The sequence below is a fragment of the Pezoporus wallicus genome, unplaced genomic scaffold (assembly GCF_028554395.1).
Source record: "Pezoporus wallicus isolate ANWC-B61680 ecotype Strahan unplaced genomic scaffold, APGP_CSIRO_Pwel_v1 contig_6464, whole genome shotgun sequence".
NCBI lineage: Eukaryota > Metazoa > Chordata > Aves > Psittaciformes > Psittacidae > Pezoporus > Pezoporus wallicus.
Genome location: NW_026642130.1, coordinates 6,100,748 through 6,122,614, shown reverse-complemented (window position 1 = coordinate 6,122,614; position 21,867 = coordinate 6,100,748). Strand labels below are relative to the sequence as shown.

General features: G+C 40.8%; 1 protein-coding gene across 1 annotated transcript; it reads left to right on the top strand.

Moving 5' to 3' along the window:
* Positions 1-436: 436 nt before the first annotated feature.
* GCFC2 (GC-rich sequence DNA-binding factor 2) lies at positions 437-21,646 on the top strand. The gene is made up of 18 exons (XM_057427615.1): positions 437-815; positions 2,069-2,173; positions 3,614-3,775; positions 4,450-4,668; positions 5,671-5,756; positions 9,687-9,802; positions 12,056-12,242; positions 13,236-13,359; positions 14,797-14,875; positions 15,509-15,621; positions 16,567-16,766; positions 17,198-17,348; positions 17,621-17,742; positions 18,737-18,813; positions 19,565-19,631; positions 20,069-20,215; positions 20,561-20,685; positions 21,049-21,646. The coding sequence occupies exons 1-18, from the start codon at positions 437-439 to the stop codon at positions 21,161-21,163; spliced, it is 2,574 nt and encodes an 857-aa protein (XP_057283598.1). The 3' UTR covers positions 21,164-21,646.
* Positions 21,647-21,867: the final 221 nt, after the last annotated feature.

Sequence of the window (21,867 nt, the reverse complement as noted above, 5' to 3'; positions counted from 1 at the left end):
TGAGCAACCTGGTCTAGTGGAAGGTCTTCCTGCCCATGGCAGGGGGTTGGAACTGGATGAGCTTTAAGGTCCCTTCCAACCCAAACCATTCTATGATTAAGTGTAATAATTATAAAAACTGTATTTAGAAATGGTCAGTATTAATTACAGTAATTATTGTCCCTGCCCCCTGCCTCCGACCCCTCACCGTACGGCACCTCCTCGCTCGCTCGCTCACCCACCACAGCTGTCCCCGCCCACCCTGCGGCGCCTCGGCCGTTAAGCGCAGGACACGCCCCTCGCCCCCATTGCGAGGCTGTTCTCGCGCCCCGCCCATAGAGGCATCCTTGCCGTGGGGCGGGATTTGCTCTGGGCGAAGGGTGGTGCTTGGGGGTTTTCGCGCATGCGCGTTGAGGACGAGGGGTGCGTGGAGCTGTGCGGCTGTTCGGCGGCCGCGATGTTCCGGCGTCCCCCGCGTAACTTTCGTGGCCGGCGGCGTGCAGCGTCCAGCAGCAGTGAGGAGGAGCCCGAGCCCGCCGTCGCCCCGTCACCAGCCCCCGGCCCCAGCTCCTGTTCCGAGCCAGAAGCGGAGCCTGAGAAGGGTGAGGGAGGCCCTGGCAGCGCCGCCGCGTCCCCGGAGGGGGCCAGGGCGCACGCGGAGGAGGGGCCGTTACCCGGAGAGGGGCCGCCGCCCCCAGAAGAGCCTGTGGGCAGCCCCAGGGGCCGTGAGGAGAGCGGAAAGGCAGCAGCTGCTCGAGGGCCGCGCATCGCCGGAAGCGGGCCCGCGCGGGGGGGAAAAGTGCTGCTGAGTTTCGGTAGTGAGGAGGAGCCAGAAGGTAAGTGTCCGGCAGCGTCCTACCATCCTAATGGCTATCGAAGCCGCACCAGGCCGGAGCTTGGATACACGGGCCTAGCCTCTGCGCCCCGCGTTCGGTCCGCGGCTCCCGGAGCGCCGGACTGCTGGCGCCGGGAGCTGCGAGTCACCATTACACCTCTTTCTCTGTAAGCAAAAATAGCGATTTTGCGTCAGGGATAGGGCTGTTGTGGGGATTATAAAGGAAATCCATATAAAAGTATTTTGAAAGGTTACGTATGTCCGTGTGCTTTTAGCCGGGAATCATTTGAGAGCTTCTTGGGGCTGGAGCAAACCAGAGAAAAGTGTCATAGAATCACATAATCCCGGGTTGGATCCCCTGGTCCAGCCTTTCTTGATAAAACATGACTTGGACTACATGTCCCAGCACCCTGCCCAGCCAAATTTTAAAAGTGTCCAGTGCTGGGGAGTCCACCACTGCCCTGGGGAGATTATTCCAATGACTGATTGTTCTCATTGTGCAAGTTTTTCCTCTAGTGTCCACTTGGAATGTTACAAGGAGTAATTTGTGCCCATTACTCCATGTCTTTTCCATGTGACTTTGTGAAAAGTTAGTCTCCATCTTCGTTGTAGTCACCCTTTAAAAACTGGAACATGGTAATAAGCTGAGCCTTCTTTTCTCAAGGCTGATCAAATCCAGCTCTCTCAGCTGTGTAGTACGTGATTCCATGATTAGGCTGCTTAATTATGAAGAAGTTTAAATAACTGAAGCTTAAATGTTTAGTTGACTTTTCTGTGCTGTTGCTTTTGTGGCTGATGACACAAGATACGGCAGCATACTGGAGTCACTTGCATGAACACAGACTGCAATAACAATTTCAGCACTACAATATTGCTGTATTGAGGAAGCACAATTTTAAATCAAGCGCTGGTGTTATCTTGAGCACTAAAGCCATGGAACTAGTTAGAACATGGAACTAAATGCATTAGTTAGACTTAATGCAGCCAGAACTTCAAAAATACACTGTGCGCGCACAGAGAGGGGACATGCTTTGGATGTAATACATGTGTGTAGATGGAATCACAGAATAGTTAGGGTTGCAAAGGACTTCAAGATCATCTAGTTCCAGCCCTTCGCCGTGTGCAGTGACACCTCACACTGAACCATGTCACCCAAGGCTTTGTCCAGCCTGGCCTTGAACACTGCCAGGGATGGATGCACGTATACTGCTCTCGGTTAATGTTACTTGGAATAATTTAATTTTACCTAAATAGGTGAAGAATGCTTTAAAATTAAAAAGCCGTCCTTCAATGAAGTAACCTTTAGAGTTCGAAAGGAAAGCCTGCTGCCTGCCCAGACAGAAACTGGAGAAAGCAAAAGTAAGTACTTTTTTCAGTTAGATATTTAATGGAGTGCTTATATGAAGACATATTAAAAGATCAGTAAGTCAAGAGTGATGTACAAATACTGCCGTTAGATGTTTTTTGCATGATAATTGAATCCTGATTATAGTTACAATGTTACTTTAAATTTTAAAAGATTAAAATTTTAATCGTTTTGTGCTGAAATTATTTTCCATATAACCTTGGTAAAAAGTATCAGAACTTGAAGGCTGTTTTTGAGAAAATTTGGTTATGCAGAGCTCCTCTAGTACATCAGGGTTAATAAACTTCTGATAAATTGATGCTTCAGCATTATATCTTTCAAACTGTAGGGCAACTTTCCACTTCTTATTGCTGTCAAATTGCAGTTTGATCTGAGTATTTTGTATTGAGAGAAAATGTAAGCTTAGTAGAAATTTGTTTGATGACACTTACAGTAAACCTTGAACTTTGTGTTATTAAACTGTGCTGTTACAGCATTTGAATATTGAACAATAGCCTTGATTGTTCTGATAGTATTCCAGGTGTCATTGAACTGTAGTAAACTGCCTATTGGAATACTTGGGGTTGGTTTGTTTTGTGAGAAAGTGTCTGGAAGTTCTCTTCCCCTTTAATCCCCTTTTGACAACTCTACCAATTCGTAGATATGCCCTAATTGCTACTGTTAGATTAAAATGGGATTAAGAAATGTTTTGGCTTTGAGCAACCTGCTCTAGTGGAAGGTGTTTCTGCCCAAGGCAGGGAGGTTGGAACCAGGTGATCTTTAAGATCCCTTCCAACCCAAACCATTCTATGATTCTGTAACTCCTTTTGAGATTGTGCTTCAGATGAGATGGTAAATTTTCTTTGTAACTTCTTATAGAACTATATCTCATACCCTTACAAAAGGTGACATGTTCTGTTGTTCAGTAATCTGATGATTTACTGAAGATGTAGTAACAAGGAAAGAGAAATCAATGTTTTTAAAGAATTCAAAGATAATTGGGACAAAAAAGTCATAAATAAACCTTTGTAGCTTAAATAAAGACTCCCTCATTTTTAATGCTTACAAAATAAATAAGGCAGTTTTTCAATACTATTTATAAAATAAAGCGAGGTGAACCCAAATGTGCTATGAGCTATTAGGATATTAATCAATTGTCATCTGGGAGCTGATATCATTGCTCTTGTTCATGTATATGTGCTCTGTGTCTCAGAATGATATGTTAGTTTAGGCCTATCACAGATGCTTGGATTCAAGACAAGAACTGGCTTGTAAATGACTGTCTTGGAGCATCAGAAAATTGGACGTGTTTTGATGAGGGCAGGTGGTGATAGATACATGATCAGTCTTTGCTGCAGCAAGGTGTAAATAGTTACTGGTAACCAGTCGTGGCACATCAGATGCCAGCAGCTGAAACTGAAATCATGCATTTTACTTTTTTGCCCCTAATACAGAAATCTGTACATTGGAGCCTAGAACTGGCAGCATCAAAGGCCCTTATGAAGAAAGGGAGGTGGAGGAGGATGAAAGTCATTCTGCACTAAGTGAGGACTGCAACAGCTCAGACTCTGAAAATGAGTCCAGCTCTCCACAGAGTTGGAAGGATCGATCACCAGGTTAATTTCCTGATTTGTGTGTTTTTAAGGAAGTTACTTTAAAAAAACACAAAAACCCAACAACAAAACAAAAACATTTTGTCTTTTTTGGCTGAAGTACAGAATGGGTGACGTGAATCCCACACAGCTAAAAACATGTAATGTATAAGCATTTTGTTTGTCCTGACTCATGACTACCCTTCTTCTGAAAGAATAGTGGCAGTTTTTGGTTGCAGGTATTTGTTGTATTTGCATGTTAATTTTGGAAATGGATCAGGAATCATGACCATTGGTTTCAGAAGAAAGGCTGCAAAAAATTCCTGTTTGGCAGTGGTGTAAGTTCCCTTCATAAGATTAAAATATAACCCACCTGTGCTGATTTGTAAACTTTTGATTCCTTTGTAACTCTCTGAGTTTAGTAGCCCTGATTTTTTGGGGAGATGAAAAAAAAGAGGACAGTCTAACAGCAGTTAATTTAAAAGAAAAAAGTCTGAGCTTTGTTTTCAGACTGAGAACCACTTTTCAGGGATTCATTTCCAGGTCCTTACATTAACATGGTAAGCACAGTGTAAACATCTTGTGTCCTATACTCAGAATTGTACAGTGATCCTGAACAGTGGTGGTTATTGACATTAGGAGTGATATGGGGTGTTAGTTTTAGTCTTCTGCTTAGATGTTTTTTCTCTTCAACGCAGGTCACATCCTCAGTGCAGATTGTATAGAGGCTGCTCGGAGGAAACGTCAGATAGCTAGGATACAGGATGATTATCTTCCCCTGGATGTTTCCAACAGTCACGAGGTCTCTCGGAGGAGAAAAGGCTATGGTTTAGAGAGTGAAGATGAGTCTGATACAGAGAATCTTGATTTTGTTCCTAAAATGAAAACTCTTAGGCAGAGGATGACAGAACACACAGGTGAGTTTGTACTGTTTCTGATAGTGGTTGTGGCTTTGTTTTATGTATGTCTGGAATAGTGTGGCACTTGTCCAATAAGGTTGTGCAGTGTAAGGCTTTGCCCCTCAGGGCTCTTGGCAAAATGCTGTACAGCTGGTATTTGAGGTTTCTGTGGGACATTATCCTGGTTTAGGTCTCACTAATGTGGTGCAGGAAGGGTTGAGGCCACATTTTTTGGCCATATTGACTGCAAAAATTAAAAAACGCTACCAAAAAACAAAAAAAAACCCAAACAAAACCAAAAAAAAACTTGTAGGAGTCACAGCATTTAATGTGAGTAAAATTGTTGTAAATCCTGCCTCCTGCATCTGATCTAGTCTTCCAAGTGCTTTGCCTGCACTGACACCATGGCTGTTCTTGAAAAAGGGAAAAAACTCTGAACAATACAGCGCTTCAAAAGTGAACAGACCTATTGCACAGAAAGCATATCTGGCATTTCCATTGCTTTTGTCCTCTTACAGCTGCTTATAGTTTTGTTTATGAAGCACAGATTTACTTTATTATTTGAAGAAGGGTTATGAGGAATGCATAACTACAAGCTGATTCTGCAATTCTAATTAATGCTAATCAGATTTTTGTATCTAGTAGAATGTATGTTTTGGAACAATCAAGGATTTGCTGTGCATAATGTCACTCGCTGTATTATAGTCTATACTTACACCTTATTTACATGTATTATGCACAGCTTTGCCTTCAGACACAAACCCAAGATGTTTGTGCAGCTCTTACTGCAGTAGTTGTCTGAGAAACAGTATGTTGAGGAAATTGATACTGGTGTAAATGCTACAGATCCCACTAGCTATTTCCAAGCCTTCCTTGCCTTTCTGTTTGGAAGTCATCCATCTGCAGATTTTTCGTCTGCTGTTTTTTGTGTGTAGTAGTGATGGGGAGATCCATTGTTGCTTGGGGGGGGGGGGAATACAGGGTGTAATTATATCTATTAATGATTATTTCAACTTTCAGTGTCTGAGGGTGATGAATCAAGTGAAGATGAAGCACAAATTAAGTGGGAAGTTCAGCAAATAAAGAAAGCCATTAAACTCTCTCAGGTGATGCATGCTTTTCTAACACCTGGAAGTTGCTTTTTGCTCATAGGCAGTAGAGCTTCTGTGGAGTACTCCTGTATCTCCTTCCTGTCCTATTGCTAGAGAGGATTTGGGGAAGTTATACACTGATTCGTCAGGGAAAAAGATGACTAGAAATATGGGAAGATAATAATGAAAATCTGTAATCTCTGTATAGCTGTTCAGAAGCAGGGTATTGTTGCTTACATACATCAGAGGCCAGTACCTATATGTGATGGAAGAGTCTGAAAAGTAGAGAATAGAATTCTGAACCCTTGAAAGCAAAAATATTCAAATAGCAACAATGGTAAAAAGTTGTAAAACAAAAATTGTTCTTCTATTATGCTAAATTCCTCTTGGGCACAATCTGAGACCTCTCTTCAGCAGTTCAGCAGAATTCTGTTTTCTTTCTTTTTTTTCCTCTGGTAAATAATTGGCAAAAATAAACTCTGTATATTCTGATGAGCTGGAAGTTTTGCTTCTGGCTTGAATCATTTACTCTGGGTCAGATTAGGAAAATCTGAACAACAAGTTCTTTATGTCTAAATAGACAACTGTAGAAACTTTTGCCTCTTAAGTGGGAGTAGTTAGAGGACTGGGAGAAAGTTACACCTTTTTGCTGCTGAATTCCAGATTCAGTGTGGTTGGTGCTCTTAGGACCTCATACTTGTTTCTGGAAAACTTAATTTCTACTGTTCAGGAAACTGCAACCATTTTTAGTAATGGGCCTTGTTCGTTACGGACTTGCTTGCTTCAGTGGATTGTGTTTTGGCTAGATTTTAATATACAACCTTCCATGGTTTTAGAACAATGTCTTTTAATTTATAAGATAAAACTCAGTGGAATCCTTCTTTAGTTATAATTACAGTGAAGCCGAGTTGTGAGTGAAGAATCTCTCTCTTGACCACTGGCTTTGTCAGAATGTAGCATTCATATTTGTAGGGGGAGTGGAATCAGAAAGCTTGATATGAGAAAATAGACTATTAAATGACTAATAGATGGCAAATAATTAATCATAAATATATTAAAATAGCTTTAAAAGAGCAAGATATAAATAAAATCAGGTATTGCAGTCACTACTTGGCTGTAGTTTATTTCCATATTCTGTATTTAGAATTTTGATACTAGTGAAGTCTCAGTTGTCAATGTAGAAGCATTATAGAATCATAGAATCAGCTAGGTTGGAAGAGACCTGTCAGATCATCTAATCCAGCCATTACCCCAGGACTGCCAAGAGCTTTTTTTATGCTTTAAAGGACATGGAAAATAATAATTCCAATAGATGTAGGGTGCTTTGCACATTAATGCTTCTACAACTATTTAAATGTTTGTGATCATGAGATGCTTGAATTTGAGATCCTCAGGACAGTGAGAAGAGCGTGCAGCAAGCTCACTACCCTGGATTTCAAAAGGGCAGACTTTGACCTCTTCAGGAACCTGCTTAGGAAGGTTCCATGGGATATAGCCCGAGAGGGCCCAAGGCTGTTGGTTGATATTCAAGGATCACCTGCTACAAGCTCAGGAGTGTTGCATCCCAACCAGAAGGAAGTGCAGCAGGAGGGCCAGGAGACCTCCTTGGATGGATAAGGAGCTCCTGAGGAAAATTAAAATGAAAAAAGAGGCTTTTAATAAGTGGAAGCAAGGACAGGCGGCCTGGGAAGAGTACAGGGATGTTGTCCAGGAAGCTAGGGACCAGGTTAGGAAAGCTAAGGCCCAGTTAGAATTAAACTTAGCTAGAGGTATTAAAGATAACAGGAAGGGATTCTACAGGTACATAGCAAATAAAAAACAGACTAGGGAGAATGTAGGCCCCCTCAGGAAGCTCTCAGGAGAACTGACTACGCAGGATTTGGAGAAGGCTGAGGTTCTGAATGACTTCTTTGCCTCGGTCTTCACTGGCAAAGGCTCTGACTGCACCACCCAAGTCTTGGAAGGCAGATGCAGGGACTGTGAGAATGAAGACCTTGCACCCACTGTAGGAGAGGAACTGGTTTGAGACCATCTTAAAAATCTGAACGTGCACAAGTCCATGGGTCCTGATGAGATCCATCCGCGGGTCCTGAAGGAGCTGGCGAATGAAGTTGCAAAGCTGCTGGCCGTCATATTTGAGAAATCATGGCAGTCAGGTGAAGCTCCCGATGACTGGAAAAAGGGAACTATAACCCCCATTTTCAAGAAAGAGAAAATGGATGACCCAGGGAATTACAGACCAGTCAGTCTCACCTCTGTGCCTGGCAAAATCTTGGAGCAGATTCTCCTGGAAGGCATGCTAAGGCACATGAAAATCAACAAGGTGCTTGGTGACAGCCAGCATGGCTTCACTAAGGGGAAATCCTGCCTGACCAATTTGGTGGCCTTCTATGATGGGGTTACAGAACTGATGGACAGGGGTAGAGCAGTTGATGTCATCTACCTGGACTTGTGTAAAGCGTTCGACACTGTCCCACACGACATCCTTGTCTCTAAATTGGAGCGACATCAATTTGATAAAGATACTGGCTGGATGGCCACACACAAAGAGTTGTGGTCAATGGCTCAATGTCCAGCTGGAGACCAGTAACGAGTGGTGTCCCTCAGGGATCGGTGTTGGGACCAGTCTTGTTTAACGTCTTTGTCACTGACACGGACAGTGGGATTGAGTGCGCCCTCAGCAAGTTTGCCGATGACACCAAGCTGTGTGGTTCGGTTGATACCCTGGAGGGAAGGAATGCCATCCAGAGGTACCCTGACACACTTGTGAGGTGGGCTGATGCCAACCTTATGAAGTTTAACCATGCCAAGTGCAAGGTCCTACACCTGGGCTGGAGCAATCCCAGGCACAGCTACAGGTTGGGCAGAGAAGAGATTCAGAGCAGCCCTGCGGAGAAGGACTTGGGGGTGCTGGTTGATGAGAAAATGAACATGAGCTGGCTTCAGTGTGCGCTTGCAGCCCAGAAAGCCAACCGTATCCTGGGCTGCATCAAAAGGAGCGTGACCAGCAGGTCGAAGGAGGTGATCCTGCCCCTCTACTCTGCTCTTGTGAGACCTCACCTGGAGTATTGTGTGCAGTTCTGGTGTCCTGAACACAAAGAAGGACATGGAGCTCTTGGAGCAAGTCCAGGGGAGGGCCATGAAGGATGATCAGGGGACTGGAGCACCTCCCATATGGAGACAGGCTGAGAAGGTTGGAGCTGTTCAGCCTGGAGAAGAGAAGGCTGCATGGAGACCTCATAGCAGCCTTCCAGTATCTGAAGGGGGCCTGGATATCTTCCAGGGATGCTGGGGAGGGACTCTTCATTAGAGACTGTAGTGATAGGACAAGGGGTAACGGATTAAAACTTAAACAGGGGAAGTTTAGATTGGATATAAGAAGGAAATTCTTTCCTGTTAGGGTGGTGGGGCACTGGAATAGGTTGCCCAGGGAAGTTGTGAATGCTCCATCCCTGGCAGTGTTCAAGACCAGGTTGGACGAGGCCTTGGGTGATATGGTTTAGTGTGAGGTGTCCCTGCCCATGGCAGGGAGGTTGGAACTAGATGATCTTCAGGTCCTTTCCAACCCTAATTATTCTATGATTCTATGTTTGAGAAATTTTTCACCGCTCTGCATTATGCGCTGTTGAAAGCTATTAATATTTTCAGGCCAAAACAGCAACTCAGATGTACCCTAAATTGTGGATTATTTTGTGCTGTTTATATGTATATGCACTATATGTTTTTATACAACATACATATGCAGGGTTTTATACTTCATTTTCCTTGCCTCTGTGTTGTGCTTTTCTGTACAACATTTTCCTGTACTTAATTTGACTGTTGAAATACATATCTTTATATCATATGCCTTGTGTATTGGAATGATACATCTTGTTGATCTAAAGAGCTGCAGAGGGAAGACTTGTGTAAGTTGTGTATTAAAAATTAACACTAAAATTCTTGTAGGAAACTTATGATGATACTTCCCTGTATGAATCACAATCAGCTAAAGCAAAATTTGATCCCTCTGTTTCTCTGCCGCCTGTGAACTTGGAAATTGTGAAGAAGCGACTGACTGAAAGGTAAATCCCGCTCTTATGAGTGTCACTTTTGAGTTCTCTTAAGTTTTTGTCACAGAATGGGAGATACAAGTTTGAAGTTCTGTTCTTTTCCAGAATATTGCAGGATTTTTGGGTTGTTTTATGTGTACTAATTCCTGTTATGATGTCTAGTAGGTTTTAAGTGGCAGTGATTTGATGTAGGGGAACATTTGGACTTTCAACTAGAACTTGGAGAGTGAATTCATTTAAATTGCAACAGCTTTTTATGGTTTCTAGTGTTTGACAGAAACGTTGGTTCAATGTTATGTTTGCCCAGCAAGCAAAACTTCAAGTAGGGGAGGTGGAGCTGACAATCCTATCCCCCTTACAGTGGGTCTTACACCAGTATTTCCTAAAAGCAGCGGTAAACTCTGTACAGCCTATTTAGGCAAACTAGAACCTTTCTTGATATTTCTCCTTAGTTGTGAGCCAGGCTGTGACTTTTCTTTAGCAGCACAGCTGCCATATGTGCAGCTGAAACATCCTGGGATGGAGGTTGGAACCTTCCAGAGGGTGTGTGAAAAGGACAGTTGTGGTCAGACGTCCCAGGGTAAGCCATTGCCTGTCATCTCTCAGAGCATCAGGAAGCAGCTGCTCAGATAAGTTTAGACAAGTAATGTTATACAGCTGAGACATAAGTAGCTGCTATGAACTTGCTCTGTGCTCTCTCTGTATATGCTTTGCTTTCTACAGACCATCACTGACCTGCTTGTTTAAAAATTTGCAACTAAATTGGACTAAATATTTTTGTGAATTTTATGCTCTCTTTGCCATAATCACCTGAAAGGAATCGAGTTAAGTAGGAATTTTGGTACAGAATCAAATAAGAAAAATAAGAATAAAGCTATGAAGAGTGGGAAACCCATCTGGAAAATAGCAAGAAGGGGAGGGAGACCTGTTTAATGTAAGCTTTGTAGGTCTGTTTAACGTGGTAAGTGCTGAAATCAGAGAATCATAGAATAGTGTCCTGTGTCCTGTCACTACAGTCCCTAATGAAGAGTCCATCCCCAGGATCCTTATAGGCCCCCTTCAGATACTGGAAGGCTGCTATGAGGTCTCCACGCAGCCTTCTCCAGGCTGAACAGCCCCAACTTCCTCAGCCTGTCTTCATACGGGAGGTGCTCCAGTCCCCTGATCATCCTCGTGGCCCTCCTCTGGACTTGTTCCAACAGTTCCATGTCCTTTGTATGTTGAGGACACCAGAACTGCACACAATACTCCAGGTGAGGTCTCACAAGAGCAGAGCAGAGGGGCAGGATCACCTCCTTTGACCTGCTGGTCACACTCCTTTTGATGCAGCCCAGGATATGGTTGGCTTTCTGGGCTGTGAGCGCACACTGAAGCCAGGTCATCAACCAACACCCCCAAATCCTTCTCCGCAGGGCTGCTCTGAATCTCTTCTCTGCCCAGCCTGAAGCTGTGGCTGGTATTGCTCTGACACAGGTGTAGGACCTTGAACTTGGCATGGTTAAACTTTGTAAGGTTGGGTATTTTTAATTGTAGCATGGCAGAGAACAGTAGTGTAGTTCAGTTATCTTTATTGAAAAGTGTTCTCTGCTTCAGAGAGGTGAAGTAAGTTGTGGTCTGTTTTCTTGGTTCTGTTAGAGGTTTACTCAAGCTGAGCAAACACTTGGGATGTGTAAGAGTGGAAGGGGGAGCTAAAAAAGGAAGCAGAGTTGTTATATATATAAACATTCCTGTCTAATAGTCAGAGCTATAGATACAGGTTTCTGGGTTTTTTCAACTACTAGCAGCGGGAGTCCTCAGTTGGTTTGTATTTAGTAGTGAACGCATGGTGAATGCTGACAGATACTGCTTTCCATGCAGCTTATACCGAACTGGCATTATGGACATGCTGACATGAGCTGTAGTTTTCCTCAGATTACTTTGGGTAAAATCCAATTAATGTGATGCCATGAAATTTGGCTTTTTATGGTTTTAGGATGTATGGTACATTGAGCAATCTAGGTCAGATATCAGGTAAAATATCTAGTTAAAAATCTAGGTCAAATATCAAAACTGGCACCACATAAATGGTGTTTGAATCTTCAAACTATGATGCTTGTCCAGCTCCATACTTCTGAAAATGCTGGCATGGGTAAATCTTCCAGCTCTGCTTATGTGCAAGTACTAGCACAGGCAAAGATTTTTATATGTGATTATAATGGAAAAAGTGTTTAGAAATCAGCTGTTAACTTGGCCATAGTTTAGTTTTCTGTGTTTCTCCTCTCTTAGGATAACTTCACTACAGAATGTGCACCGTGCCCACCAGAGGGAGTATGAGAAATACAAGGAGGACATTGAGAGTTCCAAGGTGACTGTCCAGGTGCTAGAGAAGTCTTCAGATGCAGCTCTGAATTACAAATTCTACAGGTCCATGAAAACATATGTGGAAAACTTGATAAATTGTTTGAATGAAAAGGTATGTATTTTTTTTCCTCCTTTTATTTATTTTTTTTTAAATACGGATGATAAGGGTGTGTTCTGTCAATGGAAGATGAGGGGGGTTTGTTTGGAAATGGAGGGATACCATCCAGTTAAAAATCAGTTCTGTCAGAAATTTTAATGTAACAGGAAACAAACTAGCAGGAAAAAATATTAGCCCTCACCTGAAGTGATGACCAAGCTAGTATAGGTACGTTTGCTTGAGCTGTCGTCTCAGCTAGGTTCTGTTGAATGAAAACAAAATGTTACTGGAGGGACTTTCCTGCAGGTCTAGTAATGAGAGTGTGCTGAAGTTGAATGAGAGGTGGCATTTAAGTTCACTTTTGGGATCTCAGAATGACTTTACTCAGGGTTACATAGCAGAGGTGGTAAGGATTTTGTGTTGGGTTCAAGTTGGGATTGAGTTAGCAGAGCTGTGTGAGAATTTGTGGACATTATTGGCTGCAACTGACTCCTGATCTGCAAGGTTTGTGTATTTAAAAAGATGATAGTTTGGAGAAGGGGAAGTGCCACCTGAAGTTTGGCCTCAGTGAAAGTAAACTGCTCTTATCCTCTGTAGACTCTGCTATCAAATCTAATTTATGTCACTTCGTTGCATTGCAGTTGTGAATTTCTGTATGTAACTTTAAGGAAGAAAAAAAGTTAGTTTAATAAATACATTTTCTTTAATGGCTGGTGGCTCAAAGGCAAACTGAAAGCAAACAAAGCACACCAAGTATTTTGTCCTATTGAAGCCTTTTGTAGGAATACTTAGGTAGTCCTGTGGTGAGTAACTGGCATTTAGTTTGTGCTCTTTCAGCCTTATAAAAAAAGCCTGCAGAACTCCAGTGACCAGGAACTTATTTTTAATCTATGACAGTTTGATTCTAATTTCACAGCTATACTGAAAACCCATGGAAGGGGTTGGGTTTTTCCATTCTTTTGGGATTTTACTTAATTGAAAACCTGATTATTATTTATTATATTTCAGCTGAAATCCATTAATGAGCTAGAATTGGCTGTACATGTACTTCTTCAGCAACAAGCCATGAGAGTATTGAAACGAAGGCAAGATGAACTGAAAGATGAATCTGCTTATATTCAGCATCTGACAAGTTAGTATGAAGTTAAAAGTTATTTTCTTGTTGAAACATTCACTCTTTGAGCAGAAGTAAAGTTCTGCATTTCCTTTTTTACTTTTATCTGGTTTCTCCTTTCCATTGTCTGTAGGTGTGTTCAACTGAGATGAAAAGCAGGGTGTTTACTTGCAGCATCACTTCTACATGAGACCATCTTTAAGGCTTTTTGCACTCAGAATGGAGATTCTGTATTAGGTGACACGTGAAGAGAAGGGCATAAAGAAAAAAGCACCTTTGTGTTTTATCTAAACCAAAATGGTGTTTTTCAGTCACTGTAGAAAAAGAATATTGCAGTTACCTCACTTTCTTCCCACACAAATGTATTGTTTGTATGCCATATGAATCTTCAGCTGGTCCTATTTAAAAATACCCAACCAAACATCCAAAACCAAACCCTTTAAAACCGCTTAGTCGAAGCGAAAAGCAGTATGCTTGGAGGTGCTGGGAACAGATGGAGGCCAGATGCACCAGTTCCTGGTAACTACTAATCACATGGGTTCAGTTTTCTCACTACACAGGATAAACTGCTGATTAGAGGAAGCTAGCAGCCTGTATGATTTTGTAAAATGGTGTAACAAGCTGACAGCCGGTGTTAAGAAGAAAAGGGTAGTGCCATAATAAGTTGTCATTAAAATGATTTTACTTAAAGCTCATTGCAAATGAGACTGTACTTGCATGTTTAATAGCACTTGTAATTGTTTTTTTATGGTCCTAGTTGTATTTAATATAGTGGAAGGGCTGTTTTTTCATATATGATAATACTTCAGTAGTACACTTGTTTTGGCATGTTGTGCACATGCCAGGTAGCTAATAGGGCTACACTTACACTACAAATGAATGGCCAAAGTAGAGAATGCTTCTTGTTTCTAATTCTGTGTTAGCCTCAAGAATCAGAGTAAGGGTAGTTCGGGTCAGTTACCACTCAGATAACAGGAGACAGTGGGGGGCTGACTAGTCTTGAAATCTAAATGCAATGATTTTTGAATAGTGTAAATCAGGGACTTAACTTCCATTACAGTGTTGGAACTGAAGCTCTAAAGTTACTCTAATTTATTACATGGTTTCATTTTTGATATACAGGATGAAGGTAAGTCCCTATCCTTGCCTTTCACACTTCTGATAACCTATCATGGAAGACATTAAGTTCCTTTTCCAGGATTAGTAAGCAGTGAGAGTTGTCTGGAATGTCATGAAACTCACCTTTTCATCAACTGCTATAAGGAAACAACCACATCTGACTACATGCAGTTAAAAATAATACTTACTTGTGCACTATGGAGATTAGGTTTGACTTTCATTTGGCTATTTTCCAAATGAAGAATGATAGGAGGAGGATCTGTGTTTCCTGACTGAAAAAAATAGACACTTTAAAATCAAACCATTTTATTTTTGTATGTTTTTGTTTTCTGATAGGTGGGAATGACAAACCTGGTAATGATGGATTAAAAGGTCATAAGAAGACACAGGTTCTGGAAATGTGTGAGCGTCGAAGGTAGCTATTACATATAGGTGCACTTAACTCCGATTTAATGTACTGTGCACTGGCTTCCTGTCGCTTACTCAGTGATGAATGTAAACCTGTAGGATTACTAAATGAGATTACACAAAAAAATATGTACTTGCTTTCCAAAACTTGAAATGCTTGGAAACCATCTATTTGTTAATATCATTCTGTTCATGTTGATTTGAATCTGAATGCTTATAGATCTTGTTATTTTAAATTTAACAAGTTGTAAGTGAGGAAAAACTATATGAGGGGAGCTTTAATAAATAATGACTTCATACAGAAATATATATTTCTATCATTGTATAGATAGCAAAAATAGGTGGTATTGTTGCTGCTGGGAGTTGGTGGTGAGTGAAAGCAAAGCAACATCTATACTCTTATCAGTGTAGGTCAGTTACTACATTTTTGTATAAGGACTGTGTTCAGGGATTGGTACCAACTCTTTTAAGTATCGGGCATTTTAAAAGCTTTACAGTTACATTGGTGCCTCAACTCATAACTGTACTTTGAAGCAGCAAGATCCTTGGAATTCCGTATTATATGATTCTATGATCATTTTAATGGATTTTCTACATACACGGGAGAGGGTCACTCACCCAAGTTCATTACAAAATACAGGACTTGCAGACGGCAAGCAAGAGAGTGTTCAGGAGAAGCTGATCATCATGAAGGCATGTCAAGTGACGATGAGCTGACTCCAGCAGAGATTAATGAGTTCCAGAAGAGCAAAGGTTGGTGACTGTTGTAATGTCCAAGAACAAAATCTCTTCAACATATTTTTTAAATGATTTTAGGAATGGTAAACACATAAACAATTCAAGGTAAAGGAATACTTTGAGTTGCATATTCCTGGTTACACACTGTAGAAAAGAAATGCATTCAGACAGTTCTGACTAATGAGTCGGGAAGAATAGAAACTTCTTCTCAGTGAGGGTGACGGAGCACTGGAACAGGCTGCCCAGGGAGGTTGTGGAGTCTCCTTCCCTGGAGACATTCAAAACCCGCCTGGACACATTCCTGTGTAACATTATCTAGGTGTTCCTGCTCCGGCAGGGGGATTGGACTAGATGATCTTTTGAGGTCCCTTCCAATCTCTAGCATACTGTGATACTGTGAATAGGTGCATGGGTGTAGATTTCTTTTGGTATGACTTGTGGTGGCATCACACATGAGTGGTTGAACTGGAAGTAAGCTCTTTTAGATCATGCCAAAGCTAATCTGACAGTACTCAGTGTGATGCTACAACGTGTTTTGTATAATCAATTTGTTTCCTGGAGATAGTGTGAGTGAAAGGCTGGTGTTCTAGTTATCTTGAATGAATGGATAAAGAGGAGCAGGGAAAGGCATAATACCCTTTTCCCAGATAACTCCAGAAGGGTTTACATGTCTCACATTTTTTCAGTGTTGTAAAGTTTGAAACACTGTGTCTGTATAAGTCTGTGAAGTAGATCATGAAGAAACTTGCCTTTTTTTGGTCTTCTGACAGTATTTTTTTATGAAACTGGGATTTCCAATGAGCCAGTTTTAAAATCCATTTCAGTATCAGATCTGTCAAAGATAAATGACAAATATCATACAGATATTTCTCATGCCCTATAGATGCATAAACTCTTCAGCTTATACTTCAATAAGTTCTGTGATTGTTTCTTTTTATTCCCAATGAATATTATCCATAGATAACGTTTTAGAGGATAGTAGGAAGGTCTTTGAAGATGTACATGCAGATTTTTGTGACATCAGAAAAATCCTGTTGAAATTCCAGGAATGGAAAGAGAAGCTTCCTGACTCTTACTGTGATGCTTACATCAGTTTCTGCCTGCCTAAGCTATTAAATCCATTGATCAGAGTTCAGTTAATGAATTGGAATCCTCTAGAGGTAGGTGCACCAACTGACTGTTTTCTTCTACAATTGTACATGTGTTTGTGTATTAATACATGATATGAAAAATCAAGATGCTTTTTCTATACTTAGCATGGTGCATTAGAAATGGATAGAAAGATACTGTGTTGGTCTCAGAAATTGAAGCATGTGGTTGGAGTCTTCTTAACCTTCTGCTTTCCCTTTACATCCAGACCCTTTTGCAATGCCCCATGTAAAAAGAATTCTTCTCTTGAGTTGTTTGAAGACACTTTAAAATTCCCACCTTTAAATTTCACCTTTAAGTGTCGTTTTCCTGATTCACCATTTTGGCCCATTCAGTGAAGAGGGTGGATCTGAAATTAAGTGGGAATCTCTGGTATCATTGGATAGAGCTTTTCTTTTAAGCCTGACAAGCTGAAAAACTAACAGGAATGGTCTTTCAGCAGAATTTTACAGAGTTGGAAGAGATGCCCTGGTTCAAAGCTATAGAAGAATTCAGCAATGCCAAAGCCGTATCAGAATCAACAAGGGATGATGATCCTGATCAAGAAGTTTTGCCTAGGGTGATTGAAAAAACTATTCTTCCAAAAATTGCAGGTATAGTGAGATTGTCTTCAAAATGTTCATTGAGCTAGGCAGTCAAACCTTAAATAAAAGCGATAGCTTTCAAATAATGTTAGTTATGTAATGGTGCTCCAAGTTGTAACGATTACATAGCCTCACTCTGGGGGACTAAAGCAACCACTTTGTAAGATTAGTGAGGGACCCTTAGCTTTTTACGTGTTTGCTTCCATTACGTTGCAGTGCCTTGAACTACAGCAGATACGTACTTGCGTATTGTGAGTGAAATGAATTTCCTTATTTTCCAGCATTTGTGGAGAGTGTGTGGGATCCTTTATCTACTTCACAGACAAAGAATCTTGTACAGCTTTGCAACAACATCTTTGTAAAACAAGTCCTGTCAAAAAATAAGCGCAATCAAACAAAAGAGGTAAAAAAAAAAAAAAGCCCTTCATTCACTGTGTGTGCTTTCTGTGCGTGTTCTTAAGGGCACTGTCCTGAAGTTGTTTGGTTCTGATTACTTGTTTGTTTTGACAAGATTTAACAGTTAAATTTTCAGCTCTCTCATGCTCACCTTATTGATGGTGGTGGGAGATGGGATGCTCCTAAGGCAGAAATTAGCTTCTGCTCTAGAAAAATTCTGCCTGTACCTACCAAGAAGCTGATTGTAGATCTAATCTTGCTTCACTTCAGTGGTGCTGGTTAGAATTTACGTTTGCATTTAATTATCTTTCCAAGTTTGAGCTTTACATGCTCATAATGCTTCAGTGGTCAACTCCTTAAGCTTTTATTTATGAAGCAGATATAAAACTTTAAGACTTGAAAATCCCTAAAGGTTAATTACTTCACTAGGAGAAAGGCTACTTTGTAATCTTGGCAGTCTTTTAATAATTACTTTTATACCCATAGTTCCTCTAGCATGCCCTTCTTCAGCCTGATTCCAGTTTGATGTAAATCTGGAGGTGTATCTAGTATAAAACTGGTGAAACAGAATGGATATTTAGGCCCTGAGTACGAAAGAAGTATTTTAAGAAAATCTTTGTCCCTTCTGAGCCTTCCAGAGGTGCTGATTTGAAACCATGACTTGAAGTCAAGTGGTACAGTTGATCATAGCTATGTTGTACAGAAAGTAAACTAAACTTCAAAAAAGGTAGGTGGCAGTCTATGGCACCTAAAAGCATGTTGCCTAAAACCACATCCTAACGTAGCTATGGTGATTAAATACACTAGGTTAACCCTGTAGGTAATTATAGCTGTGATTTGTCTACTGTTTTTAATATATTACTTCTCAGTGTGTTTTATATACAAGTGGCAGCTTACTTATCTGTAACACTACACTTCTAGATGAACAAAATCAGTGAAGTTGTTACAAACGAAAGAGGAAGTCTTTCTTGTGAGACACATTAATAATTCTTTTTTAATAGGATTTGATGAATGTGGTTATCCTAAGAATGAAGAAATCTGTAGAGGAAGATGTCTTTATTCCTCTGTATCCTAAAAGGTAAGCTGACTCTGGGAATCTTGAAAAAATACAAATTCAGTTCCTCTACCCTTTTTCCTCACAGCTATAGATGAAACATTGTAAACATCCATCAACAGCTATGGAACAAACATGCCTTCTACTGTTTTATTATGGGAGAGGTTATGAAGCCTTTGTCCTCTTCATGAACCCTTTCTAAAAGGATAACTCCACTGACTTAATGCTTTTTTAGTTCTTATAACCGAAAGCTTTTCAATATATGAGATTTACAGTCTGGTTTTAGCATAGCAATTTCTGTCTGAGGGCCTGTCTTAGTCCAGGTTGTCTGGTGTTGTGTACCTGTGTCCCTTGAATTCCTCCTGTTCCAAAAATAGGGGTTTTATCATGGATGCTTATTTCTGGGCACTATTTTGAAGATGGGAGTAAGAGTCTGGGAGATGTGGGGTTAAAATACAACTATGAGAGAAGCTTTGCTAAAGATGGGGTAGGATGTTTGGTTCTAAGCAGTTCTGTTTTGGTACATATCCATAAAATGCAGACACAGGTGTTTCCAATTGGTAATTCTATTGAAAGTTAATTCGTAGTAGTGGTATTACAAAGGGTTCAAATTGGCAGCTGTTTCCTTAGACATTTATTCTGGTTGTGGCTGTCACTGCTGAAACAATTCCAGAATTAACATTCATCAGTATCTAAGAGATCAATTGTCTGTTTATCTTCCTTTAAAAAACAAACAAAAACTCCGTTACCTTTTTTTCCTTCTTTCCATGACCAGCACTATGGAAGACAAGTCATCACCACATTCTAAGTTTCAAGACAGGCAGTTTTGGTCAGCTGCTAAGGTAGAGAAAATACATCTTTTTTTCAGTCTTTGCAATTCATTTTATTGAAAAAATATTTATAGTCAGTCAGGAAATATATCTTCACTCAAGTCTGGCTCCTGGGAGAGTAAAACATTTCTATTAGGGTGTGGATAACCATTGTGTTTCTCAGGAAGGTGTATTCTTGGGCTTTAACCTGAAAGAGGGGAGATTTAGATTAGCTATAAGGAAGAAATTCTTCCCTGTGAGGGTGGTGAGCCACTGTCACAGGTTGCCCAGAGAAGCTGTGGATGCCCCATCCCTGGCAGTGTTTCAAGGCCAGGTTGGACGGGGCTTGGAGCAACCTGCTCTAGTGAAGGGACATAATGTTATCTTTATCTTACACAAAACTTGTGTTACTGTGTTTTAACACACTTCCAGCCACCCGGTATACATACTCTGTTTCTTTATTACTGCAGCTGCTCTCCAATATTCTTCTTTGGGATGGACTTGTACAGGAAGATACCGTACGTGATTTGGGACTGAGCAAGTTGCTGAATCGTTACCTTCTTCTGAACCTCTTAAACACACCACCAGGGCCTGATAATATAGTAAAGTGTCATAAGGTAAAAGGTGACTTGTACATTGGAGGAGGGTTTAAGCTAAAAGCTTTTATTTTGTTGTTTTTATGAAGAGTGGTTGAAACAAGAGGAAATATTTAAAGATTTTAAAATTTAAACATAATTTAAAATTTAATTTTTTTTATGATGTTGGTGCATAAAAGCATTTTAGAGTAAATAAGGGTCCATAGGTTCTTATGAGTAACTCCTTGTAGGGATAGTCAATCTTCGTTTCAAAGAAAAAACACACGCCTCTAGTAATAACCTAATGTGCCAGAAGATCCCTGTCAGAAGTGATGGGACTTGATTATATTGAAAGATTTTCTTCTTATAAACTTTTGGTGTGAGCAGGTGGTTGCGTGTCTCCCAGAAAGGTGGTTCCAAGATCTTGAAAGTGGGTCAACCATCCCTGAATTACAGAACTTCTGCCAATACTTGCTCCAGTGTGCCCGTACGCTGCACAAGAATAACCACAGGTAATAGATAAGGCCTTCCTTGGGATTTGGGCACTTCCTTGAATAATTTGTGTTAAATACTTCTTTAAATACCTTAAGTCTCATGTATTTGACACTTTCAAGGTTATTTTCATTGCATATATTCTATAGACATAAAAGATGAAGTCTAGAATGTAAAGGAGTGCTTCTGCAGTTCTAGTTTGACAAGTTGAGCTGCCAGTGTTAGGCACCCTTAGTGACCAGGGTAGCCAAGGTCACTTGATGACAAGCAGCTGAGGACAGATATCTTACTGTTTTTTTAAGATGAGTAAATGTAAAGTGTGCTTAAGGCAGGCACATGGAAGTGCTGCAAAATAATATTTTCTTGTTTTGTTTTTTTTGTAGTGATGAAACAAAAGAAGTCCTTCTCTTGCTGATGAAAGTCAAAGCTCTGGGTGTTGTTGAAGGCTTCATTGAAGAGTATAAACTTGAACACCTTAAGTCGATGATTGGGAAATAGAAGATTTTCAAGGTCCAATACTGCAGCAAGCCCGCTAGTTACACTAAACCAGCTCTGATATGAAATCTAATTAGTGAATCCTGCCTACTCAAATATGCAGTAGTAATCACTGTCTTACTGTTAAATACTTGAGGTCTCTTTTCCAAGTGTCTTCTACTGCCATCTACTCCTAGGTTAAAGGAGTCCTTTTACAAGTTACAGTTGTCAAAGTAAAGTGATGATTTGGGCATTCTAAGATGTATGACAATGTTTTATTACTTTATCCTTTTTGGAAGGATTCCTGGAAAGAGAGAAAGTGCCTGTACAATTTGTCACTGCTCACCAGCAGACAACTTCACAAGCTATTTTCAGTATTAATGACTAAATACCACTCTGACTTGGCATCATTGAGCTCTTCTAACCTGTGGTCCATAGTGATTTTGGGTAATGTCCAGCCATCCCTGGTGAAATAGAATTTGTCATGGTGCGGGGGTTTTGACCATAACACAGACACAAGGGAAATCAGTGGGGCAGTGAGGAGTGTGATGGTAAATATGGCTTCAGCAAGGGAAAAGCTTTCACAAGAGAACTGGGGAAGAGCAGACTCGTTGTGAAGACAGCATCTGATGGGTGTGGTCTTGTGCTAGAGTGGTACAGACAGAGCTGGTGTGCCCACAGGCAGAGCTGTTGGATGCCCTGTTTTGTCAGGCTTTTAATTACAGACG

Excerpts from the sequence above, each read along its gene's own strand:
- GCFC2 (XM_057427615.1), top strand. The coding sequence starts at position 437 with ATGTTCCGGCGTCCCCCGCGTAACTTTCGTGGCCGGCGGCGTGCAGCG. Across the intron at positions 14,876-15,508 it reads GAAATGTGTGAGCGTCGAAG|GACTTGCAGACGGCAAGCAA; the intron begins GTAGCTATTACA and ends TACAAAATACAG. Across the intron at positions 18,814-19,564 it reads ATTCCTCTGTATCCTAAAAG|CACTATGGAAGACAAGTCAT; the intron begins GTAAGCTGACTC and ends TTCCATGACCAG.